Genomic DNA, 22,215 nt, shown 5'->3' on the forward strand with positions numbered 1-22,215 from the left:
AAACCTCAGGACTACTGGTAGAAAATTGCCTTAAAATCGTAAACTAAATAGAGGTAAAGGTCCTATAACATCCGTTTTTACATTCTATAGAGTTAGTCTTCAGAAGAGCTATATCCTGATATGGAATACCCCAAGCTGTAGCCTATTTAAAGCCTTTTCCCCCCCTTGCTAGGTTGGCTCAGAGATTTTTAAAGAGGAGTGATAACACAAGAAGCATGTCATTAAAAAAGAGGAATCTTGGGCACATTCCTCTTTGGTTTAAGCACGTGCTACATAGCACTGAAAAGCTAGGCATCTCTCTTGGATGGGACACCTTTGTTGATTATTATTATTGTTATTTTTCCTCCTGTGTTTCGGGTCTGTCTGAATCTTGTAGACAAGAGAGGGGCAAACCTGCTCTTGAAGAGCAAGCAAGGCTTTGCTGGAATGAGCGTGATACTTCACTGGCTTTAAAAAGTACATCCTATAATTGGACAGTTTCTGTTTACAAAGGATAAAGCATGAAACCACAGTCTGGCGAGTAGAATGGGCGTGTAATGCTGTTATCCCTTTCTGAGTGTTCATTGAAGTGTTGAGTTGTTTGCAAAAATATTTGAAGAGAAAGTAGTATAACTTTGAGAATAAAAGTAAATCTAGAGTGACCTTCCTGAATGAGTTTATTTTCAAATACTAGACCCCTGTAGTTGTCCCTCTTAAACAGCTGTTTTTTATTTTCAGCAATGATCAGGTGCTGGTTGTTTTCCCCCCATGCAATGAGAAGAATGCTCCCGATTATAATGTATGCACACAAGATCCTAAAGAACATCAACCATTAATATATTTAGTAGAGAAGGTTAGTGCGGGGAAATAGGAATTCACTGCCAGGATGCCATTATTGAATGTCATGACCTGCATATCTAGCACAGACAAGCTCTTGGGGCCTTCTTCACATACCACAAGAAGAAGAAACCTCAAACCAAGATCATGATTTTAGGTGACACACTAAGCCAAACTGTGGCTTAGCTGTCACGTTGTGCTAAAAAGAACTGGAGAGGAGCAAAACAGGTATGAGTTCTTCTCTAGGAGCAGCACACTTGTGTGGTCCTGGTAAGCCACGTCTTGGTTGCAGTGATATGCGATTGTGTGTCATATACCCAAATCCAGTGCATTCTGCATTGTATGCCTATATGGGTAATATCTTGAAGTCAAGTCAAGTGCTTTATGTTTCTTTTTTTGTGCAAGGGAGAAAGCTAGGATCAAATTTAAAACATATATGAATTATAGCAAGGTGTGTGTTGCGTGTACCTATGAGTGAAATAGCAATTCTAAGTGGTAGTTAGGCTATTACAGTTGAGTTGCTGCCAAGGTGAGTTGTGGAAAGCAATAAACTTCTGTCCAGCAGATGAATTATTTGAAAGGCAATAAAAACAGTACAGTGAAGGTTTGAATGGCTCTTGGCCTTCCTGCGGTCACCATTGACACTGCCAGACTTTTCTGGGTGTTAGTTATTTTAGGGAATTTGCCAGTATGCCAGAAAGTTTGTGGATTACTTGGGGTGCCCAATTTTCAGAAACACAGCACTGCTATTTAATTTGACCAAGCTGGAGTAGCTTGTTTACACTGCAAGTCTCATTGTTTAGCTTGGAAGACATCCGAAAGGAAAACTAAAAGTGGCATCTCCTTTTTTAAAAAAACCTTGCTTGGTATTAGATGCATAGTGTGAAAATGCCAAATGTTAGCTGAATGGAGAGCTTTGTAAATGAGAGCTAAATTCAACAATAAATTGGCATGCCATCTAAAATATGTGGATGTACTTTAGTGAGTATTAGAGCAGCACTATCACATATTTTGGACTCACTAAAATACCAGCCTCCACTTGTTCAAGCATTCACGCTCACAACTTTGAGGCAAGGCAGCTAACCAAATCCATCTGGACTCTGGCCTGGGACTCAAGCCTCTTTATGCTGAGTTGTGTATTTAGGACTTGATGTAGGATAATAAGAAAATGGGGCAATTTGGTTCTTTTCAGAAGGGACGTAGAATAAACAAGGGACTGCGTTTTGAAAAGCTGCATGGTTGGTTAGCAGCAGAAAGGAGTTGATATTTTCTTGACCCTGGTTCCTCAGAGATACTAGCCTACATTTCCAAACCACACAATTACAAGCTGTTTCTCAGGGAATCCTGTGTGTGTCTTGATCCAGGCCTTGAGTCAATATGCTGTTTTTAAAATGAGGACAACAACAAAAGGAATAGTACAGACTCTTTAGAGTTTAACTACAGGTTAACTCATTGGTTTAGACTTGGTTTGTGATACAGTGGTACCTCGGGTTACATACGCTTCAGGTTACAGATGCTTCAGGTTACAGACTCCGCTAACCCAGAAATAGTACCTCAGGTTAAGAACTTTGCTTCAGGATGAGAACAGAAATCGTGCGGCAGCAGCAGGAGGCCCCATTAGCTAAAGTGGTGCTTCAGGTTAAGAACAGTTTCAGGTTAAGAACGGACCTCTGGAACGAATTAAGTTCTTAACCCCAGGTGCCACTGTACTTCTTTTCAGGCCAAGGAGTAGTCGCATAGTAAAGCTCTAGAGTCAAAATAGGGAGGAATCCTTTTATGCTTCAGAAAGGTCTCTTTCCCTGGTCTTTCATACTGGCTTTGTTTGGATGTCCTGCTAAGGCATGTATCTTGGGGCTTATCCACACCTTCATTTGCCCTGCTGCTGCAATCAGATTTTCCATGGGTTGCCATTGTGATTTAGTACTAAAGAGTGGGTTTTCTAGGGGAAGGTGATGGGTCAAAGGCAAAACCACGCAGACGGGACAAGCAGAAAACCGCTTGTTTTTCCAGGCACGGACAAGCAGAAGTGTGGACTAGTCCTAAGTGTGATAAGAATGCACTGCAACAAACCTCAGGCTCCTCCTATGCTTCCACTCTGCGCCATCATGAACAGGAGTTCAGAAGCTGTTGCTTCTGGTTTAGTTCAATCACAGCTTTTCATTTCACCCAAATCCTAAACAGTGGGTAATATTAACTATGGTTGCTTGAAACAACTCAGCTTTATTAACTGTGATTTGAGGTGGGCTTATAAAGACCATAAAATGCCTCTTATCTGAGTTGAGGGGGAAGCATAGGCTATTGTCTCCAGCTTTGTTCTGGGCCCTCAGGGACACCCGGAAGCAGGAAACTGCCCTGATGCTTTCTGAGTGCCTCAAAAGACCCCCCCCACCCCTCTAGGTTTGCTCATCACTGGCTTGTACGTTTGTGGATTCTTATTTATCACTTCACACACTTAAATGGCATATTCACTTAGGAAAGTGGATGGGATGAACCACATACTGGAAAATCCAAATGCTATAGCTGATTATTCTGAACTGATCCATTTTAGATGGCTATGATGACCCAGTAGGCAATTGCACAGCAGATATTTTATATATTTGCCATAACATGTTGAGTTTAAAAACAACAATTGGACTGTTCAAGAAAAGATGCACAAAGCAATTCATTTGCTCATGATTTGATTTAATGTTGTGAATTTAAATTCCAAGAATGAGTCTTTTCTAATCTGGAATTACTATTCATTCTCTCTTCCTAGCTATCTTAAACTGTTTTATGACTTTCCATTCTTGTTAAGGGAGGAGAGATGACCATCTGGCTGGCTTTAGGGCAAGAGACTGCAAGGTTCCTTATTGAGGTGATGCAAGTTTCAATTAAAGCCTCAGCTGGAAAGGAGAAAATCTTTGTGTGATCACTTTGGGTGGCATTTTTTAAGGGCAGCTTTGATAAATAACTGGATAAACTGCTTTTCAGAAGTACTAAGCAACTGGTACATGGCAGGAGGCAGAAAGCAATTCCCCCTTTAAAAACACTGTTAGCCTCTATGTGAGAGATGGTGTGTTGGAGAAGCTGGGTTTGATGCTGAGCAAGTTCATTGCACCAAGGCACTAAAAAGTTTGCTTTCTGTATGTTGTCCAGCATTTTAGAGAGAGAATCACTTCCAAGCAATTGTTTTCCTAAGGCTCCCCTCAGATTATTTTCTTTCAAGTGCAGTCCTGATTATCACAGTTCATTATCTTCATCAATCATCTCAATGTGATGTCTGATTTTTTTTTAACGGCAAAAAACAGTTAAACACACAAACACATATTTAAAGCAAAACATAAAAAATGTAAAATAGACAATCATGGAAGCAATCCATTAATCCAGCTGGAAAAGCCTGTCAGAACAAAAAATATACAGTGGTACCTCAGGTTACAGATACTTCAGGTTACAGACACTTCAGGTTACAGACTCCGCTAACCCAGAAATAGTACCTCGGGTTAAGAACTTTACTTCAGGATGAGAACAGAAATTTCGCAGTGCGGCAGCGGCGGGAGGCCCCATTAGCTAAAGTGGTGCTTCAGGTTTAGAACAGTTTCAGGTTAAGAACGGACCTCCAGAACGAATTAAGTTCTCAACCTGAGGTATTCCATTATTTCCTTAAAGTGCAGATTGTGGGTGCCTGGTGTATCTCAAAAATTAAGCAAAAGAGAGTTATTTTATCACCAATATTCTTGTGCCCTTGTTATATTTCTGAAGCTGTAAAGCTTTAGTTATGCCGGAAATGATGTTAGGTGGCCATCCAGCCTCTGCTAAATAATGTAACACGATCAGAAATAGTGGGGTAGTAGATTTCCTGCTTTGGGAGGAGAGGGTTGAATTAGATGTCCTTTGAGGGTCCTTCCAGTTTGATTTTCCTTGTCATAAGGAATTCAAGGTTCTATAGAAAGTGAGGGCACTAAGCATGGCATTTAAATTTGTTGGCTGTGGTGAAAGGATGCTGGTTCAAATTTACCATTTGGACTTCAGTTGTTTCCATTGCCCCTAAGCAAAATTGTCAGAATTGTCTTCTCCTCTGGCAGATGAGGCGGAGAACATTGCAGGTGCACTGTCTGTAAATCTATACTGACTGATCTTGAAGCACTACTAGGCACAGGTTGCCCATTATCCAACTCAAAAGTTCCTTTTTCGCATCCAAGTTGTACAAAGATTTTGAGTCCCTGAGCATAAAAATCAACTTTTTAAAACTGCAGAGAACAAGTTCACTTCCAGATTGTTGTTTAGTGGGTGGTATTCAATCACAAACTGGCAAATTCAGATCACACAAAGTAGATTTGGTGTTCTTGTGCAACAGACCTGCTTCCAAACAAAAATGGATTTTTTTTGCAGTAATAAAAGTGAGGAGAAATTGCACTGGGGAAACCAAGCCAGATGGGCAGGGTATAAATAAATAATAATTACTACTACTACTACTACTACTACTACTACTACTACTACTAGGAAGTGTGAGATAACAGTTGCTTGATGTAACCTTGTATAACCTCCTTTCAAACCAATCTGAGTGTGCAAGCAGTGGGTGTTGTATAACATCTGCATAAACTTTGTGCAAACAAATCAGGATGAATGCTAGATAAATAGTTCACCTAGAAGTACAGACTGTGTCCTGCCTTTCTCCAGCTGAACGTGACCTTTGACTTTTCTCAGAAATGACCAACTTTGGTAAGGTTGACGAAGTGTCCCAAATAAAGGAGTGTCTCTAAATTTCCCTGGTTTTGGACTATAACTTCTAGCAGCTTCAGCCAGCATGACCAGTGATCAGGAAAGATGGGAACTACACTCCAAAACAACTGGAAGGCACCATACTGTGGAAGGCTGCTCTAAATTGTACACTATCACTGCAACAGGTTTGGGCAGTCTGGATGCATCTGAGTTTTTACAGGGCTGGGCTTAAAATAGCAAGTTTTGAATATTCTGTAGTCAAGCACTTGAAGTGATCAGGAAAGATGAGAGAATTTGGGGGAGAATTACAGGAAAATGTCCTCGACTTTTTGACTTGAACGTCCCCTGACGGATTCCTTTGCTTGGGTTATGAGCAGGGAAATTGGAATAAGAGAATTCTCAGTTCCTGGGCCATCTGCTTCTAAAGCTCCTGAAAAGACCAGGAAATTGAAGGAGCACAGTGCACATTCAATTGATTCATCCTCTGTTCACCCTCCAACCCCCCCACCCAAAAAAAATTCTTGGGCACTTCTGTGTCTAAGTCTCTGTGGGAGTTGTGTGAACACCACTCCGCTGAAAAGAAATCTGAGAAGGGAGGAGGTTCTGAAAGCTTTCATCTGATCCCCGTTGCTAGAGAAACCCCCTTCTTTTGTCTGTCTATGCCAGAAGCAGCTGCCTTTTTCAGAGGCTGGATCTTCTCAGGAGGGTGCAGGGCAAAGAGAACAAACCAGGAAAAAATATATTAAAACAAGCCTTATTTATGGCCTGGGTTAGGGAAGCATTTGAGATGCTCCTGTGTGTAGTGTTAGTTACAGGCCTGAACCTGTGAAAAGGCTTGGAGTAACCTCCGGAGAACAATGCAAGGCCAAACAGAGTTCTGTATGTTTAGGGCGTTTGGTTGTTCTTTTTCTCTGTGTGTGGACAGCTGGCACTCTGGCACCTTCTGCTTATGTATTCCTTTACACCATCTCTGTGTTTGTCAACAGGGAAAAGTTATTGGTTTAGGACAATCCGTCTTATATATAGGCCTGTTTTACTGAAACCTTCTTCTTTGATATCATTTGTAGCCGAGTAAGATTGTCTTCCATGAAAGAGGCCTTAATAGTGAGTCCGTAAGTGACTGTAGAGGTCAATTCTGGATCCACACGTCCTTCCACAGTTGGGACATAGGTTTCCAGGTGGGAGTTGATCACAGTGTGAATTTGCCAAGCGTGCCTTCCTCTTAGCTTGTTTCTCCTTTTTTTGCCCTGAGTTCGTGCTTCTTTGAAGTCCATGACACCTTTAGCAAAGGCTGTTCCAGTGTTAGAAACTGAGATATGAAAGCTAGGAGCTAAATGGCACCTTAAACCTAGGTTATGGGCGCAACAAAGGACTCTCTAGGCGTGCTTTTTTATAACAAGAATACAAAGCTGGAAATGAATGAACTGCAGCTAAAATATTATGCTCTTTTTTCACATGGTCTAGTCCTTCCCCTGCCCACCCCCCTAATATTCTTAAGAAGGTCTTCAGAGAGTAGCTGGAAGTGGGGAGGCAGAAAAAGGTCCTCCTTTCCTTCCACTCTGCAGTTTTAATCTGAAATCTTAGGTGCAGTCCTGCACCCAGAGCTCAGGAAGTGCTTGCGCTGATGAAATTCCCTGTTGTTAAAATGCGCCTAGAGCAATGGGAGTTTCGAACACTGGGTTGTTCTCCAATTGGAGTGCTCACAGGCCAGTGCTTCCCAGTTATCAGTGCTTATATTACAATTATTTTATTTGCTTTGAGAGTGTCTTTAAACCTCTTTTGTTGTCCACCAGTATTTTGGTGATCTAGTCAAGATTGTCCTGTCCCCCCCCCCCCACAGTGTAGTTCTCTTTTTTTAAAAAAGATATTTATTAAAGTTTCAAAAAAGGTTACAAAATAAGAAAAAGAAGGAAAAAAAGAGAAAATACAAACTACAGAAAAATAAAAACAGTTAAAAACAAATCAATCTTTTCATATCTTGTCTTTCATTTACTTGTTTCCCTGACCTCCTCACACCTCCCTTTTTTTGTATTCCAGTTCAGTTAGTTAATTCAGCAAATCCTTTCCCTCCTTGTTTTTATCTTAATCCTTTACCTTGATATATTATAACTTTACATTCTCACCTGTTAACAATCCATTTTTACATACTCCTTTATAACATTGCTGCTAAAACCACTTAACTTCATTCCGACATCATTCTAACATTCATTAATTTTGCAGTATTTCTGTAGATAGCCTTTAAATTTCTTCCAATCTTCTTCCACCGACTCTTCTCCCTGGTCTCGGATTCTGCCAGTCATTTCCGCCAGTTCCATATAGTCCATCACCTTCATCTGCCATTCTTCCAGGGTGGGTAGATCTTGTGTCTTCCAATACTTTGCAATGAGTATTCTTGCTGCTGTTGTAGCATACATAAAGAAAGTTCTATCCTTCTTTGGCACCAATTGGCCGACCATGCCCAGGAGAAAGGCTGGTTTCTTCAGGAAGGTATATTTAAATACCTTTTTCATTTCATTATAGATCATCTCCCAGAAAGCCTTAATCTTTGGGCACGTCCACCAAAGGTGAAAGAATGTACTTTCATTTTCTTTACATTTCCAACATTTATTATCGGGCAAATGATAGATTTTTGCAAGCTTGACTGGTGTCATGTACCACCTGTATATCATTTTCATAATATTCTCTCTTAAGGCATTACATGCCGTAAATTTCATACCTGTGGTCCATAACTGTTCCCAGTCAGCCAACATAATGTTATGTCCGACATCTTGTGCCCATTTTATCATAGCAGATTTCACCGTTTCATCCTGAGTATTCCATTTCAACAGCAAGTTATACATTCTTGATAATATCTTAGTTTGGGGATCTAACAGTTCTGTTTCCAATTTTGATTTTTCCACCTGGAAACCAATTTTCTTGTCCAAATTGTAAGCCTCCCTTATTTGATAATAATGAAGCCAATCTCGCACTTTGTCTTTTAGTTTCTCAAAGCTCTGCGAAACACAGTGTAGTTCTCTGTATTGAAAGCTCATTCTTGCTCTCTCCTTTTTGTATTTTGGAGCAATTGGACAATTTTCTTGGGACATCTGCTTTGGTTTCTGTTACCCCCCCCCCTTTTAATCCCTTATGAGAATAGTGTAATGGAATGTGTGCACTTACTCAGAAAATTGTGGAAAATACCTGGATTCATTTAGTGGATAATACCTTTCTGAAGCAGGCAAAGCAGACACAGAAAGGAGACTGTGTTCTAAATTCCTAGGCTTTCCAGGTCTGTGTCTGAACACTCCCCCCCCCCACTCTTTGCTGCTGAATCAGAGCAAGCGTCATTCCACAGAAAACCCAAATTACCGTTATTGTCAATTCAAAGTGATCATGATTGGTCATTTGAAATATTTTTTAAACTTTTCAATCCCTATAAAAGGCTAGTTGCAGATTTTTCTTGGTTTCCTGGCTATTTTGTATTAGCCCCTTCTTTTATCTTCTGCTTCAATCCTGTTTTCCATTTTTTTTTAAAAAAAACAGTCCTGTTATTCTAGGCCATATGGGTAGGCAAACTAAGGCCCGGGGGCCAGATCCGGCCCAATCGCCTTCTAAATCTGGCCTGCGGACGGTCCGGGAATCAATTACATGAGTAGAATGTGTGCTTTTATTTAAAATGCATCTCTGGGTTATTTGTGGGGCATAGGAATTCGTTCATCCCTCCCCCCCCCAAGATATAGTCTGGCCCCCCACAAGATCTGAGGGACAGTGGACCAGCTCCCTGCTGAAAAAGTTTGCTGACCCCTGTATTTAGGGTTTGCCAGTTGTATCCATTATTTGTATGTCTGCTCACAGCTGAGTGCCTTTTGGATACCAATTAGCTAGCTGTTTGTGTGTCTGTTAGGTTTGACCTTTGTCTTCTCATAACTCAGATGGTGCTGATGTGGGTGAACTTCCGGCATGAACTTTGAAAATGCCAAAGTGGCACATCATTAGCGTAGTGCCCTGTGTGGGGTTGTGGAGCTGAAGGGCTGTCTGTTGATTACGACAGCAAAATGTGTGATTGCTTGTTTGTGTGCTTGGCAAAGAGGGACTGTTGCCTAGAGATCCTCAGGCCAGTGTGGCAAAAATAGGGAAAAGACAGGGGACTGATTGTGTCAGCTCCACCCTTCACAGAGCGATCTCTTTCTGTAAGAAGGAATCTGCAGCATTCTTGGCATGCAGCCGTGATTATTCTGATGTCCCTTTGCTGTTACTGTTCAATTGGGAAAGCTACAAATACAGGGCAGTTGCCAGAAGACAATGTGAATCTTCAGATTCTTCAGAAAGAAGATGTCATGGCCAATTCTGCTTTTCAAAACAAATGTTAAAGCCAATAAATAAATAAATGTGTGTGTTTTCTTTGTGCTTCAGCTTGTAATCGATATCTAGGCAATAAACCACTTTAAAAAAATTACAGCCCATCCCAGTCCTCTTCGCCGCAAAATAGCAAATAAGGGATGCTGTGTGAGTGTGCTTAGTAGTTTCTCAGCATAGACCAGGGAGCTACATATGCTGTTTCCCCTCCTCTTTATTGTGTTTTGCCAGTGCATTTACTATCCTTGTTTGCAGCCAATTAAGAGTAGAATTAGACAACTATGCTTGATATCTGATGAATAATAAATAGCATCTCTCTCTGTGCTTCAGATATGCTCTTTGGGATAAACCACTTCACGGAAGAGGGGAAAAAAGGATAGTAATAAATAACCAGTAATGGATTCCTGGGAGAAGGCAATAAGCAACCCAAACCTTGAAATATTGCAGCAGTTCGAAATAACAAATACAGAACAGGGATTTGAATACAATGACTGCCTATTGTGCTTTCAGATCTATCTGGAATACAGTGTTGCCTCAGCTTCCCCCATCATTTTTTTATAGAATAGGTGTTGTCCTGTCCTGTGCTTTACCTCGGTAGGTTGAGGAAAAACAGGAGGTAGGGGGTGACCGGGGGGGGGGGCAGGCGTAGATGGCTGCTCCTCATGAATACCCTAAAGTCTTTAATAAGGCTGCCTGGAAATTTTATGCTGGAATCTCAGGAGGTAATTTTTTAAAAGTAAAAATTGATATATGCACAAATGTGTACATGACTGCAGCCTCTGTTCCCTATGCACCATAGCCTTTTTCAGGTGTTGCCTCTTGCACAATTACACTTGTGTGAGGGAGGAAAGTGGGGCAGGGGTGCCAACTTGAATAAAATATTGTGGGGGCCCAGGTAAGCCCTGCCCTACATAATCAATCACATGACACAGCACACACCATTTTAATGGGAATTCCCACCACTTTTGTGGGGGCCCGGCCCCCTCAAATATTTTATTGTGGGGGCTGAAGCTTCCATAGCCCCTAGGAGTTGGCTCCTATGAAGTGGGGTCTCACTTTCTGGCCCCACACCTCTCTCACATCTCCATCCCCATTCCTTCAGCCTTTCATTTGTTTTAGGCTGCAGTTCTGCGGTGGGGAGCTTTCTCTAGTTGTGTAGAGACGCAGCATGATTTAGAATACAGTGGTACCTTGGGATACATACACTTCAGGTTACATACGCTTCAGGTTACAGACTCCTCTAACCCAGAAATAGTGCTTCAGGTTAAGAACTTTGCTTCAGGATGAGAACAGAAATCGTGCGGCAGCAGTGGGAGGCCCCATTAGCTAAAGTGGTGCTTCAGGTTAAGAGCAGTTTCAGGTTAAGAACGGACCTCTGGAACAAATTAAGTACTTAACCTGAGGTACCACTGTACGGATTTTCCAAGGTCTTAAGTTGTCTAGAGAGCCTACATGAGTAGATTAGTCTCCCTCCTGCACAATTTACCCTTACAATGAAAGTTGCAAGTCACCCTTTTGTAAGAGGCATGTGGACTGGGTGATGAGGATGCAACAGAAGTGACAGGGCAGGGAAGTTCAACCTCCAACTCCCTCCTTGCACAATTGTCATCACACGAGGGGAAACATCTGAATAGGGCTTAACTGACAAACCTTCATTTTTCACATGTAAGCAAGCAAGTAGGAGTAGGAAGACGTCCAGCCAAAATCATTTCTTTTGAAAACCATTTCTTTAGAAAAAACAACAACAAAGGTTGCTGAATGGACTTGAATGGGGTAAACATACCCAACCTACTAGGAAACAGTTCATTTTCTGGTTGCCACCCTCCATACCACCTTCAGCAGATGTACACAGAGAGTCATAGAATTATAGAACTGTAGACTTGAAAGATTTTGATGGTGATTGCAGAGTCTGAGTAGATTCAAATGGAATTTTGTTTTCATCTGAAAAAAGGGATAGCTACTCCTCATATCCCTTAACCATTCAAAAAAAACCCCACATTTAAGTATTTTCAATATTCAACAGAAAGTTTTTGTTTTTGTTTGCTAAATCCACACCCATAAATACAGATGGGGGTATTGTTCCTCTAGCAGCCAGAGGCCACTTTTCAAAATAGAGGCTAAGAGTTAAAACATTGTTCTTTCCCAGTTCTGATTGTTTGTCTTCCAAGGATCAATCCTGTTTAAAGAGATTTGCAGACTCTGCTACATTATCTAAGAGGCTTAAAAAGTGAGCTGTGTTTGGGGAAGCTGTTGGTTTTTTGTGGCAGGAGATAAACGTCAAAAGGAAACAATTCTTTTTCTCTTGATGCACAAGGCGATATATCATGTAAGAGAGCCTGATTTACTAAAGAGGGCATATTAATCTGACAGATATTACTGAATACAGCTATAACTTGATAAACATCAGCATGGGAAGCAGCCAATTTATCTCAATATATTTCATGTAAAGCTGCTGTTGGGTGCATGTGGTCTATAAACTTATCTCTGAAAGTTGTCGGTTCTAGATGCATCTGAGAGTGTGGCAAAAACAGGCCGAACTACAAATGAAGTGAAAATTGCTTTGCATTCATTCTCTGCTCCTTGCAGCTAAAATTCCAGAGCAGAGAAGACAACTTCTTTGGGAAGAGGGCTCCATTTCCTGAGCATGATGGAGGTTGGTGGGGTACCACTAATTGGTGGTGAGGGAGCCCAAAGCCTGAAGGGTCCTATCCCTCTGTAACACACATCTTTGCATCCAGATGATAGCCCCTCTCCCCCGTTGAGCCTTTTCCCTCTCCCCTTGTCACTCGCTCACATAGACAAACACACAAACAGGCTCCTTCACCCACTAGCCAGTTTGCCTCCCTCCAGGCCCCCAGCACCAACCCGCAAGCCTCCACTCGCACCCAGCCTGCTCCACTTCTGGCACCCTGAGAAACAGAGAAAACTTTGTACCGCTCCTAATGAGAAACCAAGGAACCAGCAGGAAGGCGGCCAGTGTGCACATGACATAATCTATGGCGCTCTGCCATGCTGTGGTCAGATTGTGCGTGCACTTGGTTGGCTGTGACCCAACAGCAGAGTGCATGCGCTGGAGCAGGATAGCAACTATAGTCCTAGCCTGCTGGCTATCCTTCCTGCTGGCTATCCTGTTTCTGCCAGATCTTCTTTTGGTCCTGAGAAGGCTGTTGTGAATGTGGCAGTAGAGGTGGACACATGCAAGGGAAACAATGAGGGTTATATATGATCCACAACCAGGCCACCATATGATATTGGGTACCCTTTTAGCCTGAGAACAAGTCCTCTGACCGCTTCAATGCATTATTTTTTCCCCTTTAAATCAAGACTATGCTAGGTAAAGCTAAAGGACCCCTGCTGGTTAAATCCAGTCGCGAAAGACTCTGGGGTTGCGGCGCTCCTCTCACTTTACTGGCCAAGGGAGCCGATGTTTGTTTGCAGACAGTTTTTCCAGGTCCTGTGGCCAGCATGACTAAGCTGCTTCTGGCAAAACCAGAGCAGCGCACGGAAACACCGTTTACCTTCCCACCGGAGCGGTACCTATTTATCTACTTGCACTTTAACGTGCTTTAGAACTGCTAGGTTGGCAGGAGTGGGACTGAGCAACGGGAGCACACCCCGTCGCGGGGATTCGAACCGCTCACCTTCCGATTGGCAAGCCCTAGGCTCAGTGGTTTAGACCACAGCGCCAAAAAACAGACCTCGGGTATCTTGGATTCAAGGTCCTGAGCTTCTATGGAAGTTTGAATTGTTACCAGTATTTATTCCTTAGCAATTGGATGTGATGTTCTGCGTCTGGGAGATTTTGGACAATATCTCTGTTCAACCATTATCACACTATTGTATTGCAAAAGCACTTGCATATGTATGTGTATATATGTATGTATGTGTGTGCTTGTGTTTGTGTATATGTATATGTATGTGTGTGTGTGTGTGTGTGTGTGTGTGTGTGTGTATATTATATAGTGTTTCAGATTGGTGAATCTAATGTTACTTAATGTCAGTATTTGTTAGCGGTTACGACACAGTAGTAATTTGCCAAATATTTTAGATATCAGAAATATTGGAGGCCCCGCAAACATGTATGTATGTATGTATGTATGTATGTATGTTATAACCTGTTGAATCACAAAGGATCAGAAGAGTGGGTTGTAGTATATAATAACATAAAGGTTTGCTTTTAAATACTTAAATTCCGAATGTACTGCTTAATTCCAGTCAAATTCTGCTTGATATCAGTAAAATGTAATTTTAGTAAGGGTGATCATTTCTGGACCCCAAATTGTGCATGGAAAAAAAGAGAGAGTAAAAAATCTTAATAAATGAATATATGACTAGTCTTCTATATGCAACCACCTCCCACTTTTATTCCAGTTCTTTGAGACACTGAGAATTATTTCTTAACCTAATCTCACCGCTGACACTTCAATTTCAGTCCAGTTTCTTTCCCCCTTACAAGGGTACATAAGAGAGGATTCCCCTTCCCCCAATGTTTAAAGGTTTAAAGTCAATCTGTTTATGTATTTATGTACTTATGTGAAGTTAATCCGTTTATGTAGCCTGTTAATCTGTACTTATCTGGGCATGCTCAATATAGTGCTGTCAATGTGAGAGGTCTTTAGCAGGGCAGCAAAATAAATGAGCGCTTACAGGCTCTGTTACCATTTGTTTATAATGCTGTTTCGCTTTCTGTTTTGTGTGTCCAGAAATTCGTACCCAGTTGGTGGAACAGTTCAAATGCCTAGAACAGCAGTCTGAATCCCGGTTGCAGCTCCTGCAGGACCTCCAGGAGTTCTTCCGCAGAAAGGCTGAGATTGAACTGGAGTACTCCAGGAACTTAGAAAAACTTGCGGAAAGATTTTCTTCCAAGATTCGCAGCTCCAGGGAACACCACCAGTTCAAGTAAGCATATATGTTTCTATTTCTGAAAGGAGGCACAAGAGACCCAGACTTGTTGAATAAATGCAGTCTTCAGTGTGATCTCAAAGCGATGGGCCTTTTCAGATGACTGATGGTGGTTGAGGAAATGAAAAAAATGTTAACAGAGATTCAGTTGGTTTCTTGGGTTTGCTGAGCTACTTATTTACAAACTTGTTAGTGTCTTCCCTACTTCTTTCAAAATAGTCTCTTTAAGGGTTGGCTGCTACTGTCAGTCTTTTGACAACATGTTGGGCACGCCTGACATTCTGGTGGGTAAAGCTTGCATGCATTGATATTGCATATTTATTTATAACCACAAAGTAATTCAGTTTGCATATTTAATGTTCCATATTTCAAGCTGGAGTAATGAACATGACTGATCCTTTTTAGTATGTGCCTTTGAGGTTCTGAACTCTAAATGAACTAAGAATGTAGAAGAAAAGGAGGATATTAATACTGTCTAGTTTTGTAGCTCCTCAGTGGAATTTTTTACCTTCTTCTTGCCCCTGGCCATATTGGTTGTTTTTAGTTGGTTCCTTTTAATCTTTTTGACAATCATAGCTGCAAAGTACTTCCTGTGTTGTCATTGCCATTTGTCTGTTGGACATAATCCCTTGTGTCATTCATTTCCTGGTGATCTAAAATTTTTGAATGTGCAAGGTGAATGGTGATGGTCTCTCACTCCACTGTACTCCACCTCATTCTGAGCTGCAGCTTGTACTGCTGAATTACTAAAATCCTATATACTTCATATTGCTAAGTTCCCTGTACAGTGATACATTGGTTCTCTAACGCATTGGTACTCAAACAACTTGGAATCCAAACACTGCAAATCCAAACACTGCAGTTTGTGAACTTTTTTCAGAAGCCGAACATGCTCCGTTTTGAGTGTTACGCTTTTGATTTGAGTGCCACACTTCCGTTTTGAGTGTTACGCTGAGATCTGTTTTTGCTATTTACCGTATTTTTCACTCCATAAGACGCACCAGACCATAAGACGCACCTAGTTTTTGGAGGAGGAAAACAAGAAAAAAAATATTCTGAATCTCAGAAGCCAGAACAGCAAGAGGGATCGCTGCGCAGCAAAAGCAGCGATCCCTCTTGCTGTTCTGGCTTCTGGGATAGCTGCGCAGCCTGCATTCGCTCCATAAGACGCACACACATTTCCCCTTACTTTTTAGGAGGGAAAAAGTGAGTCTTATAGAGCAAAAAATACGGTATTTTGTGTTTTTGTTTTTGCAGCCGTGTGGAACCCAGTTCAGCTACTCATTAATGGATTGTGTGACTGTGATACATTGTTTATTGCTTTCATTTTATGGATCAATGGTCTTGTTAGATAGCAAAATTCATGTTAAGTTGCTGTTTTTAAAAGTCTGGAATGGATTAATCCATTTTGCGCCTTGGTTTTGGAACGCTTTGATTTTGGAACAGAATTCTGGAACGGATTAAGTTTGAGATCCAAGGTACCACTGTAATCTCTTTACTCTGATTCTCCTAGTGTACAAATAGGTTTCCATATGTCATTGTTATTGGACTACAACTCCAGTCATCCCCAGACCGCTTAGCAAATGATCAGAGAGCTGTTGTTCAATAATATCTGGGGACCCAGGCTTGAAGAACAGTGGCCTTCTATTATCACGGTTTGGAATAACACAACAACTTTTTGGAGAAACTTGACCCCTTGTCTTTTGACTTCCTTTTGACCAGAACCCTCATTCTTGAGAAGTTTAGATCTGTAGCAGAGCCACCACCCCACTTGATAGGCCTCCCAACTCTGTTAGTTGGGTGTTGCCTGGAGGGGGAGCCTTCTCATTTTTTGTGGAGTGGCCCTGAATCATAGAATCATAGAGTTGGAAGAGACCACAAGGGCCATTGAGTCCAACCCCCTGCCAAGCAGGAAACACCATCAGAGCACTCCTGACATATGGTTGTCAAGCCTCTGCTTAAAGACCTCCAAAGAAGGAGACTCCACCACACTCCTTGGCAGCAAATTCCACTGTCAAACAGCTCTTACTGTCAGGAAGTTCTTCCTAATGTTTAGGTGGCCTTCCTCAATAGGTGTCAGGGATGGCAGGGCTTGGATGTATGTGTGTTGGGCACAAGGGGACTGGAAACTGACTTGGAGAGAGGAGAGGGGGCCAGCAATTTATGGGGGTTGGTGCCCCCCAAGGAGAAGCGTCAGAGCTATCAGGGATAGAGAGTGGAACACCGGACTTGTCGGAAGAGGAGGAGAGGATGATCAGGCAAGTGGGCGGCTGATTGAATCCCCACCATCTCCTGCCCCACTGTCTCCTAGAACCAGAAGAGGATTGAAGAGTGAAGAACAGTGGTGGCTGCTGTGCAGGTATCATCTCAGGCTGCATGTGCATCCTGTGGGGGGAAAGTACTTAAGTTGATGGAGAGGGGCGTGGTTTTTTATTTCTGCAGCTGCTCCAGAGGACACTGGCTGGGAACAGCCACTTAGATGCTAGAAGTTGTGTGCAAGTGTATTCAGAGCCCCATAGAAGCTACTGTAAGTGATTGCTTTTGACAATAAGGAATTAACTCCCTGCTATATGTATTCGTTTCACTAGGGTGTGTCTAGGACAATAGGCAAGGCAGACACAAGCACTTTATTCCTCAGAGGATAACAGGGTACGATCTTTCTTTTTGCCAAAATGCCACCAGTTTTTAATGGTTCCATACAGTTTTTACAGTTATGTAGTCCCTTAAGTGTTTTAATTCCTAGCCCCTGTCCCAAGTTTTACTGATACTTTTCTACTTTACCGTGTGTGTTGTGTGTGTGTTGTGTGTTGTGTGTGTGTGTGTATGTATGTAGGAGAAGAACTTGCCACCTTGAATGTCTTGGAGAAAAGGTGGGATATAAATGTAGTAATAAATGCATGTAGCAGACAGCCCATGTTGGTCATGTGCACATGTTACATTTTTAGGTGTATAAACATACTGAGCTGGATCCAGATTTTGCTTCCAACAGCAGGAGCACACCCTGAGCAAGGTTCTGCTCATGGGATGATCCCACTAATGGAGAAAGGAAAGGTCATTTCTGCTGATTTCACCCCTTGTTCTGCAGCTCCTAGTGTCACCTCCCAAATTGTTTGAGAAGGGGTTGTGGGGGAGGGGGACCTTCTGGAATAGTGTGGGGGGTGGTGCTTGGGTCAGCAGGTGGTGGTGGGAAATCAGCAAAATGCCCCCCCCCCACTGCCATCAGCCGTGAAAGGAAGGAGCTTTCTATCTGCAGCAGGTGAAGTCTTGGTCTAACCCAATTTATAGAGTAGTTCTTTCCTCTGAAGTCAAAGGTAGCTGCATTAAAAACATGACTGGGTGCTTATTTACAAAACTGTAGATCAAAGCTGATCAACTCATTCACTTCCCCTATTTTTTTTAATTTTTATTATTTAATTTTAGGAGATAAATGGTATAGAGAAAGATACCAGACAATTTACAATGGTACCTCTGGTTACGTACTTAATTCGTTCCGGAGGTCCGTTCTTAACCTGAAACTGTTCTTAACCTAACCTGAAGCACCACTTTAGCTAATGGGGCCTCCTGCTGCTGCCGCGGCGCCGGAGCACAATTTCTGTTCTCATCCTGAAGCAAAGTTCTTAACCCGAGGTAATATTTCTGGATTAGCGGAGTCTGTAACCTGAAGCGTATGTAACCTGAAGCGTATGTAACCCAAGGTACCACTGTAACACCAAATAGACAAAAATAACAAGTTGCAGCCTCTTTATTTTTTAAATGTATATGCTGCCTTTCTTCACAAAGGAGCCCAGGGTAGCAAACAACAAACATGTTGCTGTCTTCCAATCTAGTAATTACCAAAACACAAATGATTGTGGTTATATCATTCCTTCCCAAGAAAAGATATGGTTGGGAAACCAATCAAACCTGATGAAAAGCATACCTAATCACTTGGGCATCCAGAAGCAGCTGCTCAGGATAGGAACCTGTGTGTTAAGGAGGAGTGTAACCTATCCAGTGCAAACTGGATAATTTTTTTATTTTGTTTCGACTATGGCAGACCAACACGGCTACCTACCTGTAACTATCCAGTGCAGGTTGCTCACCTAACTCTGGATTAAATTATTCCCCAACCAGTAATGCTTCCTCCTTTATCCAGCATACACTTTGGGCTTTCCTTCTTTATGTAAACCATCCTCAGCTAGTGGTCTAAATAGTGGAGGTGGCAGAGTGAAATGAAAAGAGGAACCAAAACCTAATGGGCTAGAAATCCTTACGAGACCCTTTAACTCAGTGGTTGTTGTTGCAGATGAAAAGCAAAGACAGCTCATTGTGGCTCCATTCATTTTGGCAGCCAGATGGAGCTAAGAGTAGCATCTGGCGAATGGATTGAACAGGCCCTGGAACATACTGTGAATGTTGAACTAATTATTACTAAGTCCCCAAGCAAAAGCAGCTGGAGGGTGCTGGCTCTCTATGCTAATGGAAAAATGGGGGCTGTAAATGAAGGTGTGTGAGTTGGGCAGGAGGAAGACTCAGAACTATTGTTTAGACGTTGAACTAAATTTTGCATTAAGAAAAATAATTACATGTTAGAGAGAGATGGCTTTTTATGTTTTATGCATTTTGCTTGCTACTTCTCTCTGATAGCTACTTTACAAGGTTGTTTATAAGACAGATTTGTTCTGAGGTTTATCTAATGAAAGCATTGTATCTTGTTCTGGTCCCTTACCCTTTTCACTGATTGCTTATGTAAAGAATGATTATCATTTAGTGTTGGAGAAAATGTTCCAAAAGAACAGCAGCTTGAATACTATGGGACTAGACAAAGCTCAGTTAATTTGCCACATAAGGCATAAGAGGCCTATTTCATATTTTTAAGTCAATGAAAGAAAATCCTGCTTTCAGTCCTATAAATTTATTTGTAAAGGACCTCCGTGTCTGAAAATGCAAAATATAGTTTGAGTGGTCTGTGAGCTGTATCAAAGTGGTTTTAAGGCTGCTTCAGACAGAAAATCTTAAGTATTGTTGGAGTGAATGAGTAGTATAATGGAAGATCAGAACAATTTGTTTTTATACAGTCCTTCATTCCATTTGCCAAACAAAGAGCCCTGAGTTCCACAAATGCTGTGAGAGGCCTTGCCTTTGCAAAGCATAGTGGCCTTTGTTAGGAAAATAGTCGTCTTTTAATGCTCTGCAGTGTTGCGGTTTAAATTGCAGAAGCTTTGGGGTGGAGTGTGTTGTGTGCGTCTGATTTCTCCTATACGTGATTAAAGCCATGCAGAAGAGTAGAACAAGGAAGTGTGGTTGTCATAGCAAACAACTATATTTATTTTATTTCAAGCACTTTTATCCTGCCTTTCCATTCCAAAACATTTTCAAGGCAACTTCTCTTTTCCTTCAAAGAAATTGTTTGTTCATCAGCAACATTATCAGGTACAAAGACCACGGTATGAGTTTCAAATTCAAGATCTGTCCTGGAGAGAAATGTGAAAACACCACTATTCTTGTCCTTGTTTTCCAACCTAGTGACATGGCACACCTGGGTTTGCTTCTTTTAAAAGAGCTTCTTTTCATAAGTCTAAACCTGTTGTGGTGCTTCATTTTCTTACCTTCCTTTAGAGGAAGCTATAGAAGGCTATATTGCCCTGCATTGCTGGGCATTGTCGGCCAGTTGGTGCCAAAGAAGGACAGAACTTTTTTTATGTACGCTACAACAGCAGCAAGAATACTCATTGCAAAGTATTGGAAGACACAAGATCTACCCACTTTGGAAGAATGGCAGACGAAGGTGATGGACTATATGGGATTGGCAGAAATGACTGGCAGAATCCGAGATCAGGGAGAAGAGTCGGTGGAAGAAGATTGGAAGAAATTCAAAGACTATCTACAGAAATATTGTAAAATTAATGAATGTTAGAATGATGTTGGATAGAAATTAAGTGGTTTCCAGCTGTAATGCTTTAAGAGAATATGAAAAAAGGGTTATAAATAGGTAAAAATCTAATGGTAAGGATTTGCTGAACCAACAATTTGAAGTGGAATACAAAAAAGGGAGGTATGAGGAGGTCCGGGAAGCAAGCTAAAGGAAAATAAGCAATGGAAAATCTGTGTGTTTTTAACTATTTTTACTTTGTATTTTTGTTATTTTTTTCATTTTTATTGTAATACTTTAAAAAATCTTAATAAATATCTTATATAAAAAAAATATATTGCCCTGCAAAGGCATTTACAAAGGTGATTAGTATTTCTTCGGATATTAACTTAGTTCATTGTACCTCATATAGTGTGTGCAGTCAGTGAGTGGGCTAGAAAAGGTGTGCTATTAATACTATGTGCCTGTCTTTCTTTGCTACTTGAAGAATGGCACTTTTAAAACCTTTGTTTTTGCACCATTCTTTTAGGATTGTAAGAATGTGGGCAGATGCAGCAATATGTGTAAATTGAAAATCTGAAGATGACTAGGAAATCTCTTTACTATACTGTCTCATAATGGAAAGCATCTGGAGCCCCTGTTCTAAGAGTAGTAGTAGTAGTAGTAGTAGTAGTAATAATAATTTTTATTTATACCCCGCCCTCCCTGGTCAAAACCGGGCTCAGAGCGGCTAACATCAAATGTATAGCACATTAACATAGAATCAGGCAATCGATTAAAATGCATCCTAAAATCAGATCAGGATCAGAATAAAATCCAATCAGATGGCAACCCACAGATTACGGTTGGGGAGCTTAAATGCTCACAAGGCCCAACTAGTAGGATTGCTGCAAACTTTTCTTGCCCTAATGGGAGCATAGGAGCCTACTCCTAGGGGTCAAGGGGGCTTCGGTTCCCCAATAAATGTTTTGAGAGGGCTGGTCCCCCCAAAGTTGATGGGCATTGCCATTCAAATGGTGTACGTGCACCATGTCATGTGATTGATTATGTGGGGTGGGGCTTACTTGCTTCCCATATTTTATTCAAGTTGACACCCCTGAATAGGAGATATGTACCCACCACTGTTTAGTCCTGCAAAAATCCTTTGTGTAGAAGGCCTTGCATGCCTTTCCTTTTCTTACTCATTTGCTTCTGTGAGTTGAGGCGTGGAATTGAGAGCACTATGCATTAAGTCACCCAGCACACTTCCATAACAGACCAGGATGTTTACTAAAATCAAGGCCCAGCATATCTGACTGTTGGACCACGAAGGCTCATCTGACAGACTCATACAAAGTATATTAGTCCAGGGTTCCCCAAACTTGGGTTTACAGCTATTTTTGGACTACAGTTACCATCATCCCTGACCACTGGTACAACTAGCTAGGGATGATGGGAGTTGTAGTCCAAAAACAGCAGGAGACCCAAGTTTGGTAAACCCTGATCGAGTCCAACCTGCCGACAATCAACTACCATAGCATCTTTCATGGACGGCCATCCAACCTTTGTTTAATAAGTTCTTTAATGAAAATGTGCTCCACCTTCTGAGGCAGTTCATTCCATTGTTAAAACAG

At 41.6% G+C, this 22,215-nt stretch overlaps 1 protein-coding gene across 3 annotated transcripts in view; it reads left to right on the forward strand.

The window, feature by feature from the left end:
* Window positions 1-22,215, forward strand: part of SRGAP3 (SLIT-ROBO Rho GTPase activating protein 3) — a 184,815-nt gene that overhangs the window by 64,882 nt on the left and 97,718 nt on the right. For all 3 annotated transcript variants that reach the window (XR_008329068.1, XM_053378094.1, XM_053378095.1), the window contains exon 2: window positions 14,553-14,748. Coding sequence is in view for 2 of the 3 variants with exons in the window: in XM_053378094.1 (XP_053234069.1) it covers window positions 14,553-14,748 (196 nt within the window). In the remaining variant the exon portion in view is untranslated. The remainder of the gene's footprint in view (window positions 1-14,552; window positions 14,749-22,215) is intronic.

This window comes from Podarcis raffonei, chromosome 2, assembly GCF_027172205.1.
Source record: "Podarcis raffonei isolate rPodRaf1 chromosome 2, rPodRaf1.pri, whole genome shotgun sequence".
Lineage (NCBI taxonomy): Eukaryota > Metazoa > Chordata > Lepidosauria > Squamata > Lacertidae > Podarcis > Podarcis raffonei.